General features: G+C 39.0%; 1 protein-coding gene across 6 annotated transcripts in view; it reads right to left on the bottom strand.

The window, feature by feature from the left end:
* LOC113026289 (receptor-type tyrosine-protein phosphatase zeta-like) overlaps positions 1-25415 on the bottom strand; it is a 93020-nt gene that overhangs the window by 43969 nt on the left and 23636 nt on the right. For all 6 annotated transcript variants that reach the window (XM_026174884.1, XM_026174887.1, XM_026174882.1 and 3 more), the window contains exons 3-8: positions 22226-22405; positions 20045-20196; positions 19335-19430; positions 17788-17854; positions 17551-17708; positions 13633-13783 (exon numbers count right to left, since the gene is read on the bottom strand). In XM_026174884.1, the coding sequence (XP_026030669.1) occupies positions 13633-13783; positions 17551-17708; positions 17788-17854; positions 19335-19430; positions 20045-20196; positions 22226-22405 (804 nt within the window). The remainder of the gene's footprint in view (positions 1-13632; positions 13784-17550; positions 17709-17787; positions 17855-19334; positions 19431-20044; positions 20197-22225; positions 22406-25415) is intronic.

Below are 25415 nucleotides of genomic sequence, written 5' to 3'. Positions count from 1 at the left end.
ATCTACCTTGACTTTATTTTCTATTATAGTAACTTTTATTATTTCAGTAGCCTTTATGTAAATTTGATGAACAGGGGAACACTGGATACATTATCATGTATGATTGACTACATTAAAAAGAAGAAAGAGTCAATTAAAAGGAAAATATTACATTTTATGATTTTGCTTTTAAAATTGTCCGGATCCTCAATGCAGGTTATCACATCACATTATGTTTTATAGCTTGTTCTTTTGAAGCAACTCAGTGGTGAAATGTGTTCAATGCTTGTTTGCTGATTAGGAAAATTACACAAAAAACTACAAAGCTGAATTTCATAAAACTGAAATTGTGCTCTTCAATATAAAATTGAAGAGCATAATCAAGAATTAATTCAATTTAGATGTGAAGCCATAGTTATACCTTTAAAATTGACTTTGGTGGGCCATAAACTGTCCTAGCGCCCATCATGATGTGCCTTTATTTGTTTATTGATTTATTTGTTACTGCCTTGAGGTGACTGCTGTTGCGATGTGGCGCTGTATATATAAAATTTAATTAAATTGAACTGAATTATTAACTACCGGTAAGTAAGCAATGGATGAGTAACGTGAATTGTGGTTGTTGAAATGGCTCCTGTCTGTGTTTGTAAGTATGATTCTGGGTCAGAGGTGAGATTAGTAGTGCAGAGACAATGCAGATGACTGACACTATGAAGTCTGGGATTAACACAGATTAAAGCAGGCTGAGGATTGGCGGTGACAGACAGAAAACTCTATCCAATCATTCGCTGATTTCCTTTTCCACTGGATCTCAGCTAGGCTCAGTGCTCTAACCAGTCTGAACTCTGTTCACTGAGGGATCAAAGTGAAAATCCTGATATCATTAGCTACGAACAGCAGAAGAGGGAACAGATAAATACAAGCTGATAAATACAAATATTTTGCTTGGACCACTAGAGGGCAGTGCCAACCACGAGAACTTTGGTAAAGAATGCACAAACCTCTCTCTCTCTCTCTCTCCCTCCCTCCCTCCCTCCCTCTCTCCCTCCCCCTCTCCCTCCAATTTTAGTCTGTTTTCCCTGAAACCAACTGTCAGGGAAAACAGACCATGTGTTTCCATGTGGCAAACCTCAGTGTGGTCGTGGTTTGACTGATTGACTGACTGACTGGTTGGGTTGTGTATGTGTGTTTATGTGTTTTTGTAGTTAAAGGGCAGGACTGAAGGCAGATCAAACATACTGCTGAGTGCAGAAAGAGAAATGATAAGACATAAAGAGTAATAAATAAAACAGCGGACGCACCAATGAATCACTCCAAAGTGACCTGAAAATCAACAACAATAACAAAAAAAAGACCAGAAAAAAAAACTATGCTATGTTGACTAAACCAACATTAATTGTTCTATGCTGACATGTCTATAAACAGTGTTGGGGAGTATTGGAATACATGTACCGCTGTTACGTATTTAAAATACAAAATATGAGTAACTGTATTCTGTTACAGTTACCGTTTAAAAAGGTGGTATTCAGAATACAGTTACTTTGTTGAAATAAATGGATTACACGCCGGTCTTTTCCTGTTTCATATGTTAGGCTATGCCCTCTCCATTTTTGATAATTCCACACCGGTGGAAACCCAAACAAAACACGCATTAGTGTTACAGGCATAGCCCTAAAGAATGTAGCCTCATGGGCAGTGTAGTCCGTGCTGCAGGGAGAATGGACTGCCATACTTGTTATGTGTCTGTGAGCGAGGGAGGGAGAAAAAGGAAAAGTACGAGTTGTCACCGACCAGAAACGGGAGCTGGAAGCATGTAAATATAATAATAACCACTGCAGCCAAGAAGAGCGCCTGACGAGCCCAGCTGTAAGTAAGCTATTAAGACTCGACTGTACACCGTGTTCGTGTTTTCCTCCGAAAACAATAAGTTCCGCTGGAGCAGTCTTTCAACGTCTCTCTGTCTCTCACTAGCAAAGTTGACCCAGACAACAAAGTAAAGCTAGTTTTCGGTTATGAGCCCGACATGAACCCGACGTATTAGCCAGAGGTCCCTTTACTATGGTTCGGAGCCGCGGACCTGTTTTATATATATTTTATATATATATAAATTTTTTCTTGGACTTTTGGATCTCATAAGACATTTAAATTAAAACCAGCAACTAATTTTTTTGGTACTTTGAAACCCTTCCCTATTCCTATATCAGGGAAACCGATTCAATCAAACCATACTCACTGAACAAACTACAGTGATCAGCACATTATAGTTTGGCATGACTGCTGCTGCTTCCAGTAATTTTCAGTTTTCTTCTAAGGCTTGTGTAAATTCCAGTACCCAGCATCGATGAGTTTGTAATATCTAATGGAGTATACTCTCTAAGTAGATAAGCAAAACTGTACTTGTATAGCACCTTTCTATCATTACAGCATACGTTTTGTTTTGTTTTGGCTACCAAGTGTCGGGAAATATGTTCCTGCTGTTCTAGTGGTGAAGATAATGGCAGTAAATTTGTGGGGCCTAGTTTGTTTTGCTGTTTAAAGATTAGCAGAAGCTTTTTAGGAGTGCTCTGCCATTGCTTTGCCTAGGCATTGTACCTTTGTTGTTTCACTCTAGAGCAGCGGTCCCCAACCTTTTTTGCGCCACGGACCGGTGTAATGTCACACAAGATTTTCACGGACCGGCCTTTAAGGTGCAGCGAACAAATACAACAAAATAAAATGATACGTCCAAGACAAAAACTGTGGTATTTTATAAATGTAATAATAAATGCCAATTAACTGTGTAATTATGTAACTTTATTAGCAGCGTCCTCCTGAAATGCGCCAACATTAAGAGTAACATCCTCCTGTCTGCTCTCTGGCCACCATGGTAACGCGTAAATATTTCTTTCAAAATAAGATAATAATAAGAAGACACAACTACAAAGACCCAGGGAAACAGAGTTAATGATAAAAACCCTGAAAACCATCAATTTCCCACCTGAGCCTCAACTCTCGTGGTCCGGTGCCAAACGACTCACAGACCGGTCCGTGGCCTGGTGGTTGGGGACCGCTGCTCTAGAGTTTAACGTGTTCTTTTCTTTCAGTGAAGAATGGGGTTTTTGTTTGGAAACCCACTTTATATATAGTTTGCGCTGTTGCCGTCATGCCCTCTAGACTTCACAGAAAAGGGACGCCCCCTATGGGGTGGGCGGTATAAACGATATTCGGTATAAACGGTATTCGGTAGAAACGATATGAATTTGGCCAATGGTAGAGATTTTCACTATACCGCTCTACCCTGATAGTGCATGTTGATGGTGTCATCAAGCTGCGCCTGTTTTGGTCAAAAGCATCGCAACGGCTGCAAGCAATATCATCTGCAGTTTATGCCGGGTGACAGTAATAGCGAAGAGACGAAGCACGTTTTGGAATATGAGGAAAGCCAAAAACTGCGCTTCCTCCACTTCCGTACCATTGATTCATTAATGAATGAATTCTGCTCTATTCCCATGTTGTTGCAGTATATTAATGACTAACCTCGTTTTGTGGATGGATTATCTCAGTTGTTCTCCTGACTGAAGTTTGGTCCCTTTATAGCATCCTGCCATGCGATTGCATTTGTCCCAAACCATCAGGAACCCTCACGTTAACTTTTATCGAGTGGAAAAAAGTTAGCGTTCATCCTACAGCTTCACTGTGTTTTTGTTATGCTAACATAGCTGTGTCGCTAGTGATCATGTAGCACATCATTATATACCAGCTAGCCCAACTTCAGCAACCCTAAAAAAAGTCACTGCTGTTTAGTTTCCTGTCTTCGTTCAAGTTGGAAGTGACAGCAGAGTTGTACGTTTGAATTTTTTCAGAAATCTCTCAGTCAGAACCAGAGATGGGCAGTAACGCGTTACTTTTTTCAAGTAACGAGTAAAGTAAGGGATTACTATTGCAAAAACGGTAATTAGATTACCGTTACTTTCCCGTAGGAACGCTGCGTTATTGCGTTACTAAAACCGTGATTTTTTTGCGAGAATGTCTCAAGACAGTGACGTAAGCGAGTGCGCCGTTAGTGACAACAGCTGTGTGCAGATCAACAATGGATCATATATCGAGTGTGGGAGAGAGTATGAGCGTGCAGCATTTAAAGCGTGGAAGTACTGACCTTACTTTGAGTTTGATTCCATAAAAAGTGACAAAAACATTAGTGTCCGTTGTGCGTGGGAAGAAAACTTCTTTTTACAGCGAAAAAACCCCTAAACTTCCGAGCAAGCACCGAGTGCGCTATGACTAGGGATGGGTATCGTTTAGGTTTTATCCGATACCGGTGCCAAATCGGTACTTTTGAAACGGTGCCGGTGCTCAAACGGTGCTCAAACCGGTGCTTAAAGAATGGAGAACACAAAATTGGTCCAAAAACCTCTCATTTGTCACGTGGTGTGAGCAGAATCATCTGCAGCTCAACGTGGCAAAGACCAAGGAACTGATCGTGGACTTCAGGAAGACCAGGAAACACTTGACCCCTGTTTCAATTCAGGGGGTCAGTGTTGACATTGTGGAGGACTATAAATACCTTGGAGTACACATTGACAATAAACTGGACTGGGCTAAAAACACCACAGCACTTTACAGGAAGGGCCAGAGTCGTCTCTATTTTTTGAGGCGACTGAGGTCCTTCAACATCTGCCAGAAAATGCTGAGGATTTTCTATGAGTCTGTGGTGGCCAGTGCGATCCTCTATGCTGTTGCATGCTGGGGGAGCAGGCTGAGGGTCGCAGATGCCAACAGACTTAATAAACTGATCCGTAAGGCCAGCAATGTTGTGGGGATGGAGCTGGACTCCCTCAAGGTGGTGTCGGAGAGGCGGATGCTGTCCAAGATAAAGACAATGTTGGATAACACCTCCCACCCACTCCATGACATGTTGCAGCTGTTTTTTGTAAAAAGATAACAATGTTAGCCTTTTCTGCAGCTATGGGGCATATATGGTATCACTCTTGGCTGGAAGCAGTGCTTAAACAATGGAAAAAACACAAACTTTGTCCTAAACCTCTCATGTTTAACTGTTTTCCACTTTTTCTTTGGTCTTTTTAGCCTTTTTGGCCAGGGTGAAGGGAGTATCTGCCATCAAACAAGAGGACAGCCGCATGTAGCTATGATGATGTTTGCTAGTTCACCTTACATGCATTAATGTAATAACGTGGTTAGCCTACTCAACGTAAATTACACACGAACAACATTAAGCTACTCACGCAGAGAAGAACGGCTCCTGCTGCATCATCCTCATCATTTCTGCTACACTGGCAGGGCTAGGGGCCAGGACTCTACTCTTCGTGTTTTTGGGGGATGTTGCATAACAGGCACCACACCCGCAGTAGATGCGCTCGGTGTGAGGTCACGCAGCAAGCTATCAAATACGGCGCATTTCTCGGCTTTAAAAAAAAAAACGCTATGCGTCGCCAGGTATTTCATCGGATTTGAGGTGTTACCTCCTTTGACAGTATCACAGTATCAGCTTAAAGCACTTGTTGCAGGCTGCTGAGTTTGCATCTTTTGCTGTGAAGTACAGCCAGACTTTTGACCGCTTCGCCTTGGACATTTTTAATCTGTAGCTCTGCTCTAAAAGAACGTACATACCTGGGCCCGCCTACTATCCTCGGAAACGTAAAATGATTGGCTAGAAGTGTATCACAGCTCAGGAAAAAAAAAGCACCGAAATAAAGCACCGAAATGTGCGCTGCTTTTCGGTCTGGTTACTACCGTCTATGTCAGAACCGGTGCCATCATGGCACCGGATACCGGTACCCATCCCTAGCTATGACGTAATGGAAAATTCACAGAGAAACTCGCGGATTCTTCCATTGACCGCGGCACACCTGCACCAGGGTAAACCTCCGCCTACCACAGTCCTGCTTTACAGGTGAAAATAGAGCAACAGGACCTGAGTCTTTGACTTTATTTATTTTCTGCTGTGTTTTAATTGCATCTATTTGAAAGAGTGAGTGTAAACACAAAAAATATTTTATTTTATGTGCTGGAATGTGTAGAAAATAGGTTTAAATGTTAAACTAATTTATTCAAGTCAGAGAATGTTGCATATAATTTAATTTTTACTTGATGCATAAAGTTAAAAGATTAACACTGATAAAACAAGTTAAAAAAATAGACTTTTCCATTTGATTACATTTTGTATGATGGATTATGCAGAAAAAGTAGAATTGGGCTGAAAGATCTATCACTTTATCACCTATTCAGGTTGTAAATCGTGTTTTTAAAAAGTAACTAAGTAATTAATTACTTTTGAAAACAAGTAATCAGTAAAGTAACGGGATTACTTTTTTGGGGAAGTAATCAGTAATTAGTTACTGATTACTTTTTTCAAGTAACTTGACCAACACTGGTCAGAACGTGGTATATCATGTTTAGGTGGAAGCGAGCGAGCTAACTTCCTGCTAACTTCTAACTCTGTTAAATGTAATAAATTCTGTTTTCATGGATGCCTGGATGTTAAACTTAATTTTTACACCTGGTAAAGCAGCAGTGCTGATCATTTTATTAAAGATGAAAGAATTTAGACCGTTTTTAACTCTCAGTGATGCCGCAGTGTTCGTTTGACTTTGGGACCCGAAGAAGACGGAGTTTTGGACCCAGGTTACTCAGCGAGGCTCCTGACTACGGTACCCATAATGCTCCGACAGTCCATCAAGTGGTGCGGCTTTGTAGCTTACCAAAGTCCTACTAAAACATTTTTGACAGATTTTTGAGCGTGTACCACATAAAATCTGTTTGAGGTCAATAAGCACAACCAGAATTCATACATAAGGCGCACCGGATTATAAGGTGCACGGTCGAGTTTTGAGAAAATTAAAGGATTTTAAGTATAGAAAATACGGTATACAGAAGAAAAAAATATATCGTGATCTATATCGTTACCGCACATGCTTCAAATTATACCATGATATGGATTTTAGGCCCTATCGCCCAGCCCTAGCATCCTAACAGCTTACTAAAACTTTAATGTTTTATGTTTTTACTACAACATGCTGAGGTTAGCAGATGTAGTGTGTCATATTAAAAAATAAAGTGTGTGCTTAGCCAAGCTAGATAGTCAAGTTCTCTAAGGTCTAGGATATTGTAAAATTTGAAGACAATCCTTTAAAAGTAATATAAAGTTTTTGCTGTTTTTCCACATTTGGTATCACCTTGACACAATTTTCACCAAAATTAAATCACCTTCAGTTGTTATTGATATCTACCATCACACAATATTTAAATATCTTTACAACTGTGGATGCTAGACTGATAAACAGACAAACAAATGGAACTGATTATGGAGAAGATTGTTTTTGTCCTGTAATGTTGCCAAAATATATACAGATGTGTGTGTAACAACTAATAAATTAATTTCTGCTAACTCCAATAAAATATGCTAAAGTGTTGCATATTCCAAAACTAACTGGTGGAGGCAAAAGTCAACGGCAATTCAAAACCAGCTTCTCAAATGTTTTAAGAATATTTTAGAACATTAATTGAAAACAACATCAAATATTTCTCTGGTACCAGAACAAACTCTCCCCAAAGCCAAAGATCAATCCCAGTTATTGAGTAGAAACAACATGCAGTGTTAAAATCAATTGGTACCCAAGTCACCCCATTCTCTGTCTGTCACTGACATTTTATTCAGGTCACTTCAGCTCTATTTTTACATCATGATCATTTGTCTAAAAATCAACAGAGGTTTAGAATATTTTGCTTCATCATCTTCAATTTACCTAAAACGTTTATGGTCCAAAGTTTTAAGCTATATGATAGAATGGAATGATGAAATTTAGGCTTCATATGTCAAATAATTTTGAAAATATATTTTTGGAAAAATGGTCTTTTGACCCACTTTCAGACCCCTTTTTTTTTCTTTCCACACACTGAAATGTGAGGCAGATTTTTAAAAGCCTGAAATTCTCACCCTTTCTTATAATCAAAATGAATCAGGATCTGTACTTTGGGACAGATACACACATAGTGTTTGAGTATTTGCTGGTTAAAAATGTAAAAAAAAAACCTGTCATGTAAAGTCCTATATTTAAACATCCAGTAATTGACTGTGTGCACGTTAGCATATGCTACTTCCGGTGCGGAAACTCCTGTGGGGAGCTTTGTTTCCGGTGTCTTATTCGCGCCTGGTTTACAGTCCAAAACAAGTTAAGCAAATGAATGAATCAAGCGGCGATTTACATTTCTATAGATGTCTTGGGCATTTACCCAATATATCTGTAAATGATGTTCATCGACTTGTAGATATTTTTCCCTGCGCCTCAGAGCAAAGGAGAAAATGGATTCAAATGTTATATTTCTCAGCTGTCCCTCGTTTATCGCGGGTGTTATGTTCTAAAATAACCAGCGATGGGTGAAATCAAGTAGCCAATTTTATTTTTTGACGGTGCAAAACGTTTCGTGGACATCGTGGACATACAGTACTGCACTTCAGAGTCACACTGCTAGCGATCGATGCAGCGATTCTGTACTGTACAGGAGAGACGTCACGGAGGAGATCGTCTGCAGCGATCAGGACGCAGGACACAATGTGACGTAAAAAAAATAAGCATGCAAACTTGCACTAAAAAATCTGCGAAACAGCGAGGTGAAAGGTGAACCGCGTTATTGCGAGGGACTGCTAAACTCTTTAAACGTCAAAATTGATCATTAGATTTTTTATGACACAACAGTGGTGAGTGTTCCCACCTTCTCCTCTTTGTAACTTAACGCGATCTTTCCGTTTTCGAGTTTTGGACATGATTTTGGGGTATATCTTCGCAGTAGCGATTGACCGCAAAGTAAAGCTACCGGAAATGCACAACCCCACATCCGGTCTCAAACCAGGAAGTCAGCATTGTCTCGTGCACATAGTCAATAATAAGCTTCACATTGCAAAAGAGAATTGCTTTCGGAGTAGTATATAGGGATGTCAACAAATTCATTTTACATTGTGAGCCACATGCAGCCCACTTTGAGCTTAGGTAAGCCAGACAGAAGTGGAAAACGTACAGACATTCTGTACTTAATTAGAAGTACAGATACTAGTGTTAAAAATACTCCAGCAAAAGTGTCAATTTCTTTTTTCAAGTAAAAGTGAAAAAACACTGGCTCTGAAATGTACTCAAATAAAAAAATGAAAAAAGAAACCCTCTAGTTTCCTTTCTCAATTGTAGAGTGTGAATTTGCTTCTAAACAGGAAAATGAGTAGGAAAGTGGGATTCAGGAGGTGGGGAACCCTAAAATCTGTTGTAATGGCTCAACGGTGTCTGCCGTTTGTTTACTACAAAATTATGCAATTTAGTTTTTTTACAGTTTCAATTTTTGGGGGGCTTCAAATTCCCTTTTTTCAGTTTCAAACCCCCTTTTCAGTTTCAGGGCATTTTTTCCCTCCCTTTCAGACTTTTAACCCTGATTTTGTCTTGATATATTCTCAGTCATCCAGGAAAGTAAATCTCCAAAAAGTTGTTGTTCATCTGGATGTAGCGTTTTGTGGGAGAAACGTTTCGTCACTCATCCAAGTGACTTCTTCAGTCTCAGCTGACTGCAGGTTTCCCCAATCTTATAAACATACATTTGCATAATGACTGAAACCAGCCCACTGAAGGAACAATGGGCTGGGAGGTCAGTTCCTTAATCTTAATTATGCAAATTCCCATGACCAACAACCACTGACCAAAACCCACTGATCAAAGACCATTGATCAATGGCCATGAGTACCATTCACAGAGAGTTGGGGAATGGCTGCAATCACAGCATTGTAAGATGGCGAAAGATGTACCCCTAGGCTCCCTCCTCGATTCAGAGATGGTCTTTCCCTTTTCACGTAAACTCGGTCACCTATAACACCTCCAAGTTTCTGGCTTCGATCCTCAACCCGCTGGTGGGCAGCTCTGAACACCACATCCAGAACACCCTGGATTTTGTTGAGAAGGTGAGAGATGTCATTATGGAGGCAGATGAAACCATGGTATCGTACAACGTTACATCTCTCTTCACTTGTATCCCAGTCACGGAAGCGTTGGAGGTAGTCCGTAAGAGATTACAGGATGACACCAACCTCAGCAACAGGACCACTCTCAGCATCGACCAAGTGTGTTTGCTTTTGGAACTGTGTCTTCATTCCACCTACTTCACATACAAGGGTCAGTTCTACAGGCAGAAACATGGGTGTGCCATGGGCTCCCCAGTTTCATCCATCGTGGCCAATTTGTACATGGAAGAAGTGGAAAAGAGGGCTCTGCTATCCTACCCTGGAACACCACCAAGCCATTGGTTCAGGTATGTGGATGACACCTGGGTAAAAATCAAATCTCAGGACGTACCACAATTCACTGATCACATTAACTCGGTGGACCGACAAATCAAATTCACCAGGGAGGATATGAAAAGTGGCAGGTTAGCCTTCTTAGACTGTGAGATTTCCATCAGTAATGAGGGACATCTAAAAGCTGACGTGTACCGTAAACCTACACATACGGATCAGTATCTAAGGTTTCACTGTCATCATCCACTGGAGCACAAACTGGGTGTCATCAGGACGCTCCAACACAGAGCACATACCATCCCCACAGACATAGCGGCCAGGGAGGCAGAAGAACAGCACATCAAGAAGGCCCTGAGTAAATGTGATTATCCTAGCTGGACTTTTGTCAAAGCTGGAAAGACACCTAAAGAAAGCTTCAGCCGATCCAGGAGAGAAGGACAACTGCTGCCCAAGCGAAAACCTGTAGTGATCCCATATGTGTCAGGAGTATCGGAACAGTTGAGACACATGTTTTCTAAACACCGGGTCTCTTTCAAACCCCAAAACACGCTGCGCCAAAAACTGGTCCACCCCAAGGATCGGGTCCCCCAAACAGAGTAACATAGTGCACGCTGTTAAGTGCCTGGAGGATTGCCAGGATTTATACATCGGGGAAACCAAACAACCTCTGGCGAAGCGGATAGCACAACACAGAAGAGCCACCTCATCAGGCCAGGACTCTGCAGTCTATTCACACCTACAGGCCAGTGGATACTCTTTCAATTATGAGGATGTACACATCTTGGACAGGGAGGAATGCTGGTTTGAGCGCGGAGTCAAGGAGGCTATTTACATGAAAAGGGAAAGACCATCTCTGAATCAAGGAGGGGGCCTAAGGGTACATCTTTTGCCATCTTACAATGCTGTGATTGCAGCCATTCCCCAACTCTCTGTGAATGGTACTCATGGCCATTGATCAGTGGGCTTTGATCAGTGGTTGTTGATCAATGGTCATAAGAATTTGCATAATTAAGATTAAGGAACTGACCTCCCAGCCCATTGTTCCTTCAGTGGGCTGGTTTCAGTCATTATGCAAATGTACTGTTTATAAGATTGGGGAAACCTGCAGTCAGCTGAGACTGAAGAAGTCACTTGGATGAGTGATGAAACATTTCTCCCACAAAACGCTACATCCAGATGAACAGAATCAACTTTTTGGAAACCCTGATTTTGCATTGTAGCCATGTATCAAAGGGAAGAGGCGGGACAGAGACTAATGACTGACAGTTCCTGTGTCACATTTGTGTCAGCGTTTTGGTTGAAGATGGCCATCATTCCTTAATGGGATACTACTGGCACCATCCAAAAGGTTTCTCTCCATTTCCTCTCCAGCTTACGAGTTATCAGCTTTAAGCTATGTGTTTGAGAATTATACCAAGGAGTCAAGTACTTGTGATTTGATTTCAGCTGTTTTTCACAAGAGCTAAAGTATCCAGGGTCATACAAAGTGAGGAGGTAAAATTATTAACAAGATAATCGACCTCTGTTTGAGTAGCGTTCAGCTAGCTGCTCTGCTCTGTGTTGGTACAGGGCATTGAAGAAGATAACAGCAGGTATATTATATTCTTAAAGTCAGTTACAGCACTTTCAGAAAGACATCTACTGTGATGAAGTCTACTCCCCACTGCTGTGTAATCAATATTGTAAACATAAATGTTTTTAGGAAATGATCAGACAAGAGAGGGTTTTCGGAAAACACTGTTAAATGTTCAGTTTCTATGCCATATGTTAAAACAAGATCTAGAGTGTGATTAAAGTGATGGGTGGGTTATTTTATCTGAATAAGTTCTTTAGGTAAGCTAGAATTGTGATTACGAGGTCAATTACTGTTTACAATTACTGGATTACTGTACATGTAAGATGGAGGTGGCCACTCTGCTGCCACCCATTACCATCATCTAGCATTTTGGCTGCTGCTATGTTCATTTTTTGGAGCCACAGGTCCCCATATTTAAGAAAGTTAAATGGTAATTCTAGTAAGCTTGATTGGAAAACTGAATCCCACACTAAATTCATTTTTAAGCCCTGTTCTTCAGTTGCTACTTGTTCCAAACTAATCAATACCATGTGAAAAAAGTTTCTATCATGGCTAAAGTGGAGGATTTACGGTTTTTAAGTTTTCAGTAGTTTGACCGCCACATCTCAGCTTCCAACAAGGTCTGTCACCAAAAACAACAAGAAAACCTGTCTGTTTGGATGCTCCAACAACTTTTGTGTTAACTTATTTCAGGTAATAATTTTATGACGACAGGTACATCCAGCCCAAAGATTTACAGGCGTCAACCTCTGTTAGTAGCTCTGCCTCAACTAATGCTTCAACCTGCTTCATGCATATGGAATATGATTTAGTCTAAAAAGTATATCATGATTTCAATTTTAAATAACAAAGTTAAAATTATTTAAAATTCTGCAAATACTAGCTTTATATGTCTTTAGGTTAAAAAGGCAAACACTATGTATTCTACACAATTCAGCTGATGTATTTAATCAGAGAAAACATTTGCAAGTAGTGATGTGCGATACCACTGATTTCCTTTCCGATCCAATACCAAGTAAAATTCAGGGTGGCATCGGTGATACTGATCCGATACCGATACGTTGTACAAAAACTTTTTTTTTTTACTGTATCTTTTATTGTATCTCAAATTATAGCTTCATAATGATTACAGGACCTCAGATTACTTGTTCTTATCACTTAATAATGCAGAATTATCATATAAAAAACTGAAGTTGTGTGCCATTTGAGCATGTTGCCTGGCTGCAGCACTAAAGGCCTCCGCGAGAGACATCTGTCTCGCCCTAGCGGCACCTACCCCTCTCCTCCTCTTCAGTTCGACTCAACATACGCTCGTCATATTCTGTGATATGATTTACAGTGAGGTGTTTGACGAGGTTAGTGGTCTTGCCACATGTATCGCAAACCGCGTCTTGGCTGTTTGTGGAGGTAAAATACGTCTGCACATGACTCCATTTACGCCCAGACACTGTTGTGAGTGTGCACGACAAGGGGCTGCGACACATTTATACATTTATACAGCCGTATTTCGCACATGACTATGAAAGGCGGAAGAGAAAGTAGTTCCTTCCAATGTAGACAATCCAAATGATATAGCTGCTTTCCACTGTGTTCCTGTTAATGATAAACTACAAATTTACCCTAAATTACTAAAATATTGATATTTTAATATGAGAATCGATTCTAGAACATAAATGACTGGTATTGGAGGAATCGATATTTCAGTATCGATCCGCACATCACTAGTTTTCAGTCAAATACGATTTCATTCAGATGACTAGAGCCCTTGGTATAAATGACTGTTCTAAGAAACAAAAATCTGGATACAAACCCCGTGTGAAGATCTCCTCAGTGCCCGTATAAGAGGAGAACACCAGACCCATAAATTGCTCCTGCTGCTCCCTGTAGTTGTTCTGCAGGTAGTCCATCAGCATCACATATCCAGCCTGCTGCATCGTCATCACCTCACAGAACATTACCAGCTGCAACAGAGGAATCAATACAGTTATAAACATGAGTTCAGCACTCTGCCATGAATGGTTACCTAATAATTAGGAGTGATTGTACTGTGAGGTTGCACTAACTGTGGGGTTGTGATTTCAGCAGGTTCTTTTACAGAAACGACTTTGGGAATAAAATAAACAAAGGAAAAGGTAGCCTAAAAATATTTCTTATTAAACTCCTCGAAATTTTTATGATGGTGAACGTCTTAGAAAAAGAATGGGCAACAATAAAAGATTCTTTTAAGGTATTCAAACTTCAAAACTATATCTGACTACATGCCCCACTAAAGACTCAAAGGTGACTCGCTAATCTAATTTCCAACATTATTTTTTTTGCACTTTACTACATCAGCTTTGCATCACTCACAGTTCCAAATAATCTTTATATATATATATATATATATATATATATATATATATATATATATATATATATATATATATATATATATATATATATATATACACATACATATATATATATATATATATTAGCTGCCAGCGTGGGGCTTCTGCACAGAGATGTCTTCAGCAATTGAAATGCTCAAAAGGGTTGAGATCAGGTGACTGACTTGGCCATTCAACAATATTCCAATTCTTTCCTTTAATAAACTCCTGTGTTGCTTAGGCTGTATGTTTTGGGTCATTGTCCATCTGTATTATGAAACCCAATCAATTTGACTCCATTTAGCTGGATGTGAGCAGACAGTATGTCTCTGAAAAACTCCGAATTCATTCGGCTGCTTCTGTCCTGTGTCAGACACTAGTGTCCCAGTGCCTTTGGCAGCCATGCACGGCCAAGCCATCATATTGCCTGGATATGCTTTGGATTGTGAGCTGTTCCATGCCCTCTCCATACTCTTTTCTTGCCATCATTCTGTGCTTTTTAGATGTGTTTTAGTAAAATCTAATCTAGCCTTAAAGTTTATGAGTTGCTTGCATCTTCCAGTGAACCCTCTGTATTTACTTTCAAGCACTCTTCTCTTTATGGTAGACTTGGATATTGATATGCCTCCTGGAGAGTGTTGTTCACTTGGTTGGCTGTTGTGAAGGGGTTTCTCTTCACCATGGAAATGATTCTGTGATCACCCACCACTGTTGTCTTCCATGGACATCCAGGTCTTTTTGTGTTGCCGAGTCACCAGTTCACCAGAGTGAAACCTATCTAATGGTAGCTGTGTTTGAAGTGAATGAGTCAGGTTGAAAACAACATCTGGTCCTCAGCAGGGATCATGGTGGAATGTTTTTGTTGAAAACCTTTTGTATGCATCTACATGTTTGTGCAGGTACATGCAATTATGTGGGTCTAATGTGCTTCATCAAGTCTGAATAGCTCAGAAACCTTCTGTAAGCCAATAATTGTTTGAAGCAAAGACTGCTTCTGTATGGGGTTCAGTCATGCTCTGTCTGTCTCGCCCTTTCTCTCTCTCTTGCCCCTCTCTGTTGTGAAACCTAAATATCTCTTTAAAGGGTTGCTTACGAACATAGGAATAATTGTTTTGGGTTTTTTTTCTATCGATTCCTCTATCGAGTCGCAGTTTTCAGTGAGTGTCCATCCCATCTGCCCCCTTCCCCATGTAGTTGTTAGTGTTTATGACACCAACTTCAGTTTATTGTTTAATGTGGTGATTTGTCCAGTGTGATGCAAACTGTGTGTGTTTTACACTGTTGGAATTACAGCTTTTAGAGCACAAAACACAAAACAATACTGTCTATTCAAGCAATAAACTTATTTCCACTATGATCTGCCAATAAACTGTTTCCCTGTCTTTTAATTTTATTTATTAGGTTAATGGATGGTAACCTTTAATGTTTAAATGTAAATAGCCAGCAGGACTCCAAGCTCATTCTGTGTGGAAACAGAGTTACATGAACCACAAAACACCTACAGTGGCTTTCAAAAGTATTCGGTCCCCTTGAACTTTCCCACATTTTGTCACATTACAGCCACAAACATGAATCAGTTTTATTGGAATTCCACGTGAAAGACCAACACAAAGTGGTGTACACGTGAGAAGTGGAACGAAAATCATACATGATTCCAAACATTAAAAAAACAAACAAACTGCAAAGTGGGGTGTGCGTAATTATTCAGCCCCCTTTGGTCTGAGTGCAGTCAGTTGCCCATAGACATTGCCTGATGAGTGCTAATGACTAAATAGAGTGCACCTGTGTGTGATCTAATGTCAGTACAAATACAGCTGCTCTGTGATGGCCTCAGAGGTTGTCTAAGAGAATATTAGGAGCAACAACACCATGAAGTCCAAAGAACACACCAGACAGGTCAGGGATAAAGTTATTGAGAAATGTAAAGCAGGCTTAGGCTACAACAAGATTTCCCAAGCCTTGAACATCCCACGGAGCACTGTTCAAGCGATCGTTCAGAAATGGAAGGCGTACGGCACAACTGTAAACCTACCAAGACAAGGCCGTCCACCTAAACTCACAGGCCGAACAAGGAGAGCGCTGATCAGAAATGCAGCCAAGAGGTCCATGGTGACTCTGGACGAGCTGCAGAGATCTACAGCTCAGGTGGGGGAATCTGTCCATAGGACAACTATTAGTCGTGCACTGCACAAAGTTGGCCTTTATGGAAGAGTGGCAAGAAGAAAGCCATTGTTAACAGAAAACCATAAGAAGTGCCGTTTGCAGTTTGCCACAAGCCATGTGGGGGACACAGCAAACATGTGGAAGAAGGTGCTCTGGTCAGATGAGACCAAAATGGAACTTTTTGCCCAAAATACAAAACGCTATGTGTGGCGGAAAACTAACACTGCACATCACTCTGAACACACCATCCCCACTGTCAAATATGGTGGTGGCAGCATCATGCTCTGGGGGTGCTTCTCTTCAGCAGGGACAGGGAAGCTGGTCAGAGTTGATGGGAAGATGGATGGAGCCAAATACAGGGCAATCTTGGAAGAAAACCTGTCTGCAAAAGACTTGAGACTGGGGCAGAGGTTCACCTTCCAGCAGGACAACGACCCTAAACATAAAGCCAGGGCAACAATGGAACGGTTTAAAACAAAACATATCCATGTGTTAGAATGGCCCAGTCAAAGTCCAGATCTAAATCCAATCGAGAACCTGTGGCAAGATCTGAAAACTGCTGTTCACAAACGCAAAAGGTGGTTCTACAAAGTATTGACTCAGGGGGCTGAATAATTACACACACCCCACTTTGCAGTTATTTATTTGTAAAAAATGTTTGGAATCATGATTTTTGTTCCACTTCTCACGTGTACACCACTTTGTGTTGGTCTTTCACGTGGAATTCCAATAAAACTGATTCATGTTTGTGGCTGTAATGTGACAAAATGTGGGAAAGTTCAAGGGGGTCGAATACTTTTGCAAGCCACTGTATTTTTAGAGTGAGCATGCACAGACCCTGAAGGTGAAAGCCTAGCCTAATAGAAACTTCAGATAACTTCCGTCATGATACCCATTATCTCCAACTGGGCTTTTAGGTTTTGTCGAGCCACTTAAGGCAAAAGGACCCCTCTATTATACTGAGAAAGTTATGTTTACAATATGTTTAAATTCTACTGTATGTTTACAGTAAAAGCTAGCATCATATTTTATTGCCTAAAGTGGTGCAGTCATTTAGAAATCAATATAAAGAAGGTTACCATTTAAAACAAGAATATAAAAATAATAAACAACATGCAGGATTTGAAGCAGATTTCAAAATAGAAAGTGAAAATGTATACATTTTAATTTAAATGTACTGGAACTGGATTTGTCACCTGGTCATCGGAAATGGCTACTGTGTTCTTGAAGATGATCCACTCAACAATCTCGCCGCAAGGTGGCGTAGTCAGAGAGCCATTATAGATAAAGTATTTTTCAGTGGAGTTTGGCAGAAGACCTTGCAGGGTGAAGGGTGAAACCTTGGCACTCTTTCCTGGACAGTAAACAAGACAGCTTAAAAACACACAACACAAGAAAAGGTAAGAGAAAACACAAAAAACCACCTGCTGTACCATATCTGCTCACACTGTTGATGCCTTCTATTATAGCAGCGTAGTTCATGTTGTCTTCAGTGCTTATCTGTGAAAAGGAAAACATAATTACTTCAGATAAATCACACATATACATACAGGTTCTAAATGAATATCTTAAAATAGCTTTACTAACAAATATAACAACACTAATACCATTGGGAAAAAAAACAGAAAATAAACAGGACAGCCAGTATACTGTAAAACTATAAGTTCCTATGACTGAAACTTTGTAAGTTAACAAAGTAATAAAATATGAAGGAATAAATAAAACAAACAACGTACAACCCTTTCCTCTCAAAATTATAAACATAACATCATGACATGGATTTTATGTTTTAGATATAGGTTCTGCTAAAGATATGTATGATCTTGCACTGTTAAATGCTCCATTTATTATTTTACCATAAAGTTAAGAAAAACAAAAGGAACACAAAGGGAATATTAAACAAGACTATAGGACATATTCAAAACCAGAACTTTCATGGTTACACTGCTTTCACCAACAAAGCGTTCACATTTTTGGAATTTTGAGAGAAAAAAAAAGAAAACGATGAGAAGAAGATTATTTATGACCCAGTTACTGCCAAAGTTGCTGGCAAGAAACAAAACTGGTAGTTAACTGGTAGTTTTTATGCCCAAGCTTTAGCTGGAAAGACACACAGATATTCCCTGCTGTTTCACATGAGGCATTCGTCTTAGATTTGTTCCAACCTGACCTTTCACAGTTCTAACATGCCAACATGGCCAGAGGCAACATGACTGCACAAAGCAGACTGCATGTTAAGAAAAAGTATTTACTATGCTCAGTATGAACCCTGACACTGAACATAAGCACACAGACAAGAACACAGCAATGATCATAAACCAACAATAAAAATAAACCTTCAGTCTAATGATTGAACATTACTATTCAATTCAATGTTATTTATATAGTGGCAAATCACAACAACAATTTCCTCAAAGCATTTTGTATTGTAAGGTAAAGACCCTACAATAATACAAAGAATCAAACGACCCTCTGTGTGCAAAGCAAAGAAAACCCCAGCGGTCATATGACCCCCTATGAACAAGTGCTTTGGTGGAATTGAGAAGGAAAAACTTCTCAACACAACTTTTAACAGTAAGAAACCTACAACAGATCCAGGCTCAGGATGATCATCTGCTGTGACTGGATGGGGTTAGGGTAGGAAGACAGGACAAAGCCACGATACTACATACACTGGCAGTATCACTTTGAACATCTGTTTAGCTGTTGTGAATTAAAAAGCCCCCAATCAGCTCTTTTCAACAGAGGAGTAGCGGCTCCATGCTAAGTTCCTCAATGATTGCAGTAACTTATTCAAGCTTAACTTTTATTTTATTTTAATTATTGTAATACCTTTCTTCTTCTATTGTCACGCATGCATTGAATAGCTTTTTGAATTTCAATGCTTTACTCTTTAAGCACACAAGTCATACAAACCTCTAAACCTGTTCTCAGCACATAACAATATGCCTTGTAGTGAACACATGCACACACCACAAACCTCAAATAGAACAGCGAGTGCTGTGATTCTGCCTCCAGCCTTGATGCTTTCATCCAAAGAATCAAATCGAAGTGGGTCATAACAGTATATTTGCATCTACAGGAGTAAACAGAAAAAAATAAACACCAACAAGTTGAGTCTATCAGTCCAGTGAGATTGTTTAATTCAGACACTGAATTTATTTTTGTAAAGGTCCTTTTTAAAAATATGAAATGATTTTGTTTTAAATTAGGATGATATTTTATTGTTGCTTTATAAGAATTCTGGTTATAATGTTATATAATATTATAACATTATTTTTTATCATATTTAAGTAAATGCCTTGAGATGCATCATGTCAAGTAGTAAACAAAACAATACAAGAAATAATATAAAACTAAATTAAGTAGAGCAAATAAAATGAAAATAAAATTATAAAAATGGAACAAAGGTTGCAGAGGTAAAACAAAAAATAGTAAATAATACTAATTAATCTATCATTAAATAAAGACAGAACAAAACTGTGATGAAAACACAATAATAAAGACAGCTAATGATATTTAGATTGATCTTAGAGTTTAACATAGCTGAATGCTTCATTTCTGGACAGAGCTGAACTTATAGATATAGTTTAAATTCTCCTGATCATAACAGATGAATTTGAGTCTGTAAGTAATATTTAACATTTAGGTCATTACCAAGCTGAACACTACTCACATAAGCTGACTCACCTCTAGAGGGTATTTGACACCATTCAGACTATGTTCTGACCCCTCTGAAGAAGCATTGCAGCACCCCCAGTGGAAAGTGATGCACCCCACCTTGACCTTTGACCTGAGACCTGCTCCACTGACATAGAAGTCACCATCCACATTGACGGTCACTAACAGAAAAGATATGTGAGAAAAAATGGCACGTGTGAGACTGAGTTTTCTTTATTTTATAATTGCTATTAAAAGGCTACATTGAGACTAATGTATAAAGAGAGATGCCATTTGTACAACAGCTTGCGTGACCCAAACTGGGTCGGGCAAAAGCATACTAGTAAGTCTACAACAGAATAGCGCTGTGCGATATGACCAAAATCTCATATCCCAATATAAGACATTTATTGTCATGACAACGATATATATGACAAAAATTTTACATTTTCTGTAAATTCTGTGAATCTTGGGCAACTCGACTTGCGTGAAGTGTTTTCAGGTGGGCGTCGTACACTTGGAGTTGAGTGTTTTGACTGATGCGTGAAACTGTACATTTTTAGACACAAGTTGTAACGGACAGAATTTTCTTTGTGATTATTTATTACACAGGGAAAAGCCTGTTCTAACGTTTGAGTCTAAGGTTTATTTTTAGCACATGATGGCTTTTTTTTTTGCTTTTCATCCATAAACTCTCTCCATACTCTTTCACACTATTCTTGCGTAGGTGGTAGAAGAGGTTTGCCGTGTTTGAGTCTGAGGTGGGGACCGGTTTCATGCATAATTTGCATAGTACAGTTTTCTGGTCCGTGTCAGACTTTTCAAAACCAAACCATGTCAATGCTACAGAGGGAGCCCCTCGTTTAGAAATAAGGTCCTCGATTTGTTTTGAATGGTCCTTCTGCTTGTCATCATTTCAGTTTATTTTGAAAATCTCAACAGGATCTTCAGCTTCATTGTGAAAGGTTTATGTGGAAAATAAACAAGCCAAAGGTGGAGCCACACGATGGGTTTACCATCATTGTTGCTAATGACAATGTGTAAAAACAGTCGCGTAGTGTGGTTATTTTAAATATAAGAGAAAGAGAGAACTTTAAGAAATTAATATTATCACTACAGTGACCATCAAAACGCTGAAAAAATATTCCCTTAAATTGTTTATTTTGCGACACCACGAAACAAACGATAACGTAATACGAAACCGATATATATCATTATATCGAACAACCCTACAACAGAATGGCAAAAAGAAAAGAAACAAGATGTTGCAGTGGCAATGACTGTAGATCTGCTTCAAGTTTTTGATATCCCAGATTTTTCAGTTTTATTCTTTGCCTACTGCATTGAAGACTCAACCACAACACAGTGAAAATGTCCTGAAAACAATGGATTAGAAACATACAGAATATCAAAAGATGATCTTCTCTATTTAATACTCTAGCAGCACCTGCACTCTACCATAAAACAGACCTGAATAAAAGTCGCCTTTTCTTTAACTTGCTAAAAAGATACGCTCAAGAATCGAAACTTACTTTGAATGGATCACAAAAGTGGTCATGTTTTCATCGTGTTGCCACGGTCATGTAATTATGGTTTTGTTGTGATAATACCTTATTTACTGTGAACTGATGATATTAAGCCTGTTTTAAGTCACTGATTATTGAACACATGAAGAAAAGTCCCTTTGATATGTTTTGGTAACTGTGATCTCTCTTTGTTTGCCTCCCTTTGTGCCATTTAATCCATGTAAGTTTAAGCCTGTTACGTTTTTTTGTCTTGGCAAAAATCTAATTTCCCCGTTAATTATAATGTAGCAATAAATATATAATTTTGAGCTTGCACATACAGGTGACCCTTACAGAAACCAAAAAATTATATAGTAGTTATAGTGCCAATCTCTTAATTTATAGGAGCTATGACTTAAAAATTACATTGGCTGGTGCTCTAATAAATGCTGTTAATATATTCCAAGATTTCAATTTTATTGTCTGAGGAGGAAAAAAAATCAGTTGCTAGGCTCAAAAGGACTCCTCCACTGGCGATCATAATGTGTGTAAAATGTCTATTTTATTCCATACAGTAGTTGAGATATAAGTATATGTGAATATGTAGAACTGACCAAACTAGATCAAAATTCTCATTGTTCTAGAAAACAACAACAACAACAACAAAAAAAACAAAAAAAACAATCCAAAGCATTACTGTTATTACCAGTCTTGCCATCATTCTTGATTGTTGTTCTGTTAGTTGTCAGATTCTCCCAGCCATCAAAGCTCAACTTCTGGTACTGTAGTTTCACCTGGGCCAGGTTCTGTTCTATGTTGATGGGAGACTGCTTGGCGTTGCTGCAGGATGGAAACTTCTTGGCCCAGTTGTTCTGGTTTAATGTTCCTGGAGTGTGTATATAGACAATTAGTGTTGAGATAAATCATTTTGGGGCGGTGTAGATCTTGGTGGAAAGACAACCAAATAATAATCAAACCCAAAATAAATTTTAAAAAATAGTGAAAAGTGAAAGTTGTTACTTTCAATAATTTTCAGTTGAGTAGGTGACTCTCTCGAGTTCAGGGGTGTCACAAAAGTAAGGCCTGGGGCCCAGAATTGGCCCTGCCCACTGGACAGCTTCAAAAATGTGAAGGAAGGCATAGAGTTTAAACCTTTAATTAGATTTTCAGACATTTCAAGCTTTTTCTATTAATAAAGACCTCTTCCATGTCCATTCATACTACACCAAAGTAATTAACTAATAGATAAACATTTAAATGACAGAATAAATTCCTGTTTTCCTCCATCTAATATAGAAATGTCTACAAAAAATACAATACAAACTCCAATACAAAAAAATTGACATTTTACCATTTTGTGAATTCATGTAAACTTTGTACCTTATCATTAGAGTTAATCTGGGAAATGAATTACAATGACTTTTTCTGAAATTTGCAATATGATAACAAATCTTGCACTTAATAAGTAAAGACGTTTTGTGGTTGATTAAATACGTGAAGCACTTCTCATTTCTCTGCTGATTTTTGTAGAAGTTAAGTTAAACCAGTGAGCGCACTGTTGGAAAAACAAAGATAAATGAATGGAGAAACAAAATAAATGCAAATGCTTAAGCAGAGCTCAAGACTTAAAATGTTTTTTCTTTAATATTACGTGAGCCACATGCTGCTATAGAACAGACAGTATACACATCTGTAACATTTCTGGACAAAAGCAGTGTTAAATGGCAAATGGACTCATTCTAATATAGCGCTTTTCTACTCTCTTGAAGCACTCAAAACGCTTCGCACAATACCTCATTCACCTCATTCACCCATTCACACAAGCACTTTTCCGTATGGTTTTACATAAGTGCTTTCTATCTGACATTCACACACATTACACATTACACATACTCTGATGGATGCTTCAGAGAGCAACTTGAGGTTCGAATCTTGCCCAAGGATATTTGGCATGCAGACTGGAGCAGCCAGGGATCAAACCACCAACCTTCTGACCCATTCTACCTGGGGACTGCTGAAGTAGCTGACCAGATTAGGTTGTTAATCAGTTTCAGACCAGTGTCTAATATAACTTTGTTCCTTTATGGCTTTGCTTAGCATAGAACTCACTAGAACATCCTTTTGCCACTGCTCAGTAACAAAAATAGTTATGAACCCCTAAAATGAAACCCAGGAAGTGGTTACAGGAAGAGGGTGATAGATTGTCTGAAACAGTTAGAACAAGACAACACTAACTGGACATCATACCCAGGGCTATACCCAGGGGAATCTACACCAAGTCTGTATGGTTTACAGAAGATTGGTAAAAAGTGCACACCTTTAAAACCAATTGTCTGTATAATCAACTATGTCACCTATGACATCTTAAAATCTTTTGTCTTTGATTCTCAACCCCTTGGTAGGCAGCTCTGGACACCACATCCAGAACATTATGGATTTTGTTGAGAAGGTGCGAGATGTCATTACAGGAGCAGATGAAACAATGGCCTTATATGATGTTACATGTGTCTTTATTTGTATTCCAGTCACGGAAGCGTTGGAGGTAGTTTGTAAGAGATTACAGGATGACCTCATCCTCTGCAACAGGACTACTCTCAGCATCGACCAAGTGTGTTTACCTTTGGAACTGTCTTCATTACACATATTTTACATACAAGGGTCAGTACTACACACAGAAACATGGGTGTGCCATGGGCTCCCCAATTTCTCCCATTGTGGCCGACTTGTACATGGAAGAAATTGAAAAGATGGCTCTCATCCTACCCCGGAACATCACCAAGTCATTGTTTCAGGATTGCGGATATCAACTCTGTGGGAAGCCAGACAGAAGACTGAAAGTGATGCTTGTGATGTGTCAAAGGTGTAGGAATTATTGACAAAGTATTTACAGAACACCATTATATAAACAATTCTCTTCTTTGTATTTCCTGAACTTTATGACAATGTTAAAATGAGGGTTTTTTGCTTTTCTTATTAAGTGCTTGATGTTCCACAGCCACGCTTCATTTGTATTACATTGAAACTATCGCCACCTCTTAAAGATCGTGAAGCAAGAGCTTTCTACAGAGAAGAAGCAACACGCCATCTCAGCCAGTCTCTAAAACTTTCTTAGTGAATGCTATTGATGTGTTTTGTCTTTTAATACAATTAAATACGAAATATTTATAAAATATTTGGAATATACTGTATATATTCATTGATCCTGAGATTACTGTTAAAATCCTGTTTATAAAAGTATGCAGTCCAGAGTATGTTACTAAAATGATTGTTAAGACATCTGCCCAATTTGTGACATCATTTTGAATTCATAACAAAGACCAACTTAAAAATATGGAGAAGTCATTTCCACTTTAGAGAATGATCGGAGAAGTCAGAACATGCTTGTTTAATTCATTTGTGTTTGCTCAGTCAGAGAAGCAGTTTTCAGCACAGTTCACGTTCATGAAAACTCCAACATCAGAATATCACTCCTTTTATCTTGGGGTAACTGTGAGAGCATTGTATTCTCCTCTTTGAAACAAATTTAGATTTTTTGTTGAAACTGACCCCTTTTTTTTCAACAAAAACTGAATATCAAGTAGGAAAACCTTACATTTATCAATCTAACAGTTGTCTATCATTTATATAGCCACTACCAGAACCACTGTCCACAATAAAAATACAAAGATCCATGAGTACATCAGATGTCATCAAACTGATGTACTTATGTACTTAGTGAATCCATCAGGGATTCAGAAACCTGAGAAAAAAAGAGGAGCAAGAAAGGGAAGCATCGTGGAAGTATGTCTGCATAGGTTCTCATTTATCCAGATCATAGTAGTTTAAGAAGCGTGGAAAGAAAGTGATTGGAGTTAGTGAAGTTTTGATGAAGACACTGCACCTCTCATCCCAGAGGC

This window comes from Astatotilapia calliptera, chromosome 7, assembly GCF_900246225.1.
Source record: "Astatotilapia calliptera chromosome 7, fAstCal1.2, whole genome shotgun sequence".
NCBI lineage: Eukaryota > Metazoa > Chordata > Actinopteri > Cichliformes > Cichlidae > Astatotilapia > Astatotilapia calliptera.
The sequence above is the reverse complement of the archived record's forward strand: the minus strand, read 5'-3'. Positions and strand labels throughout refer to the sequence as shown.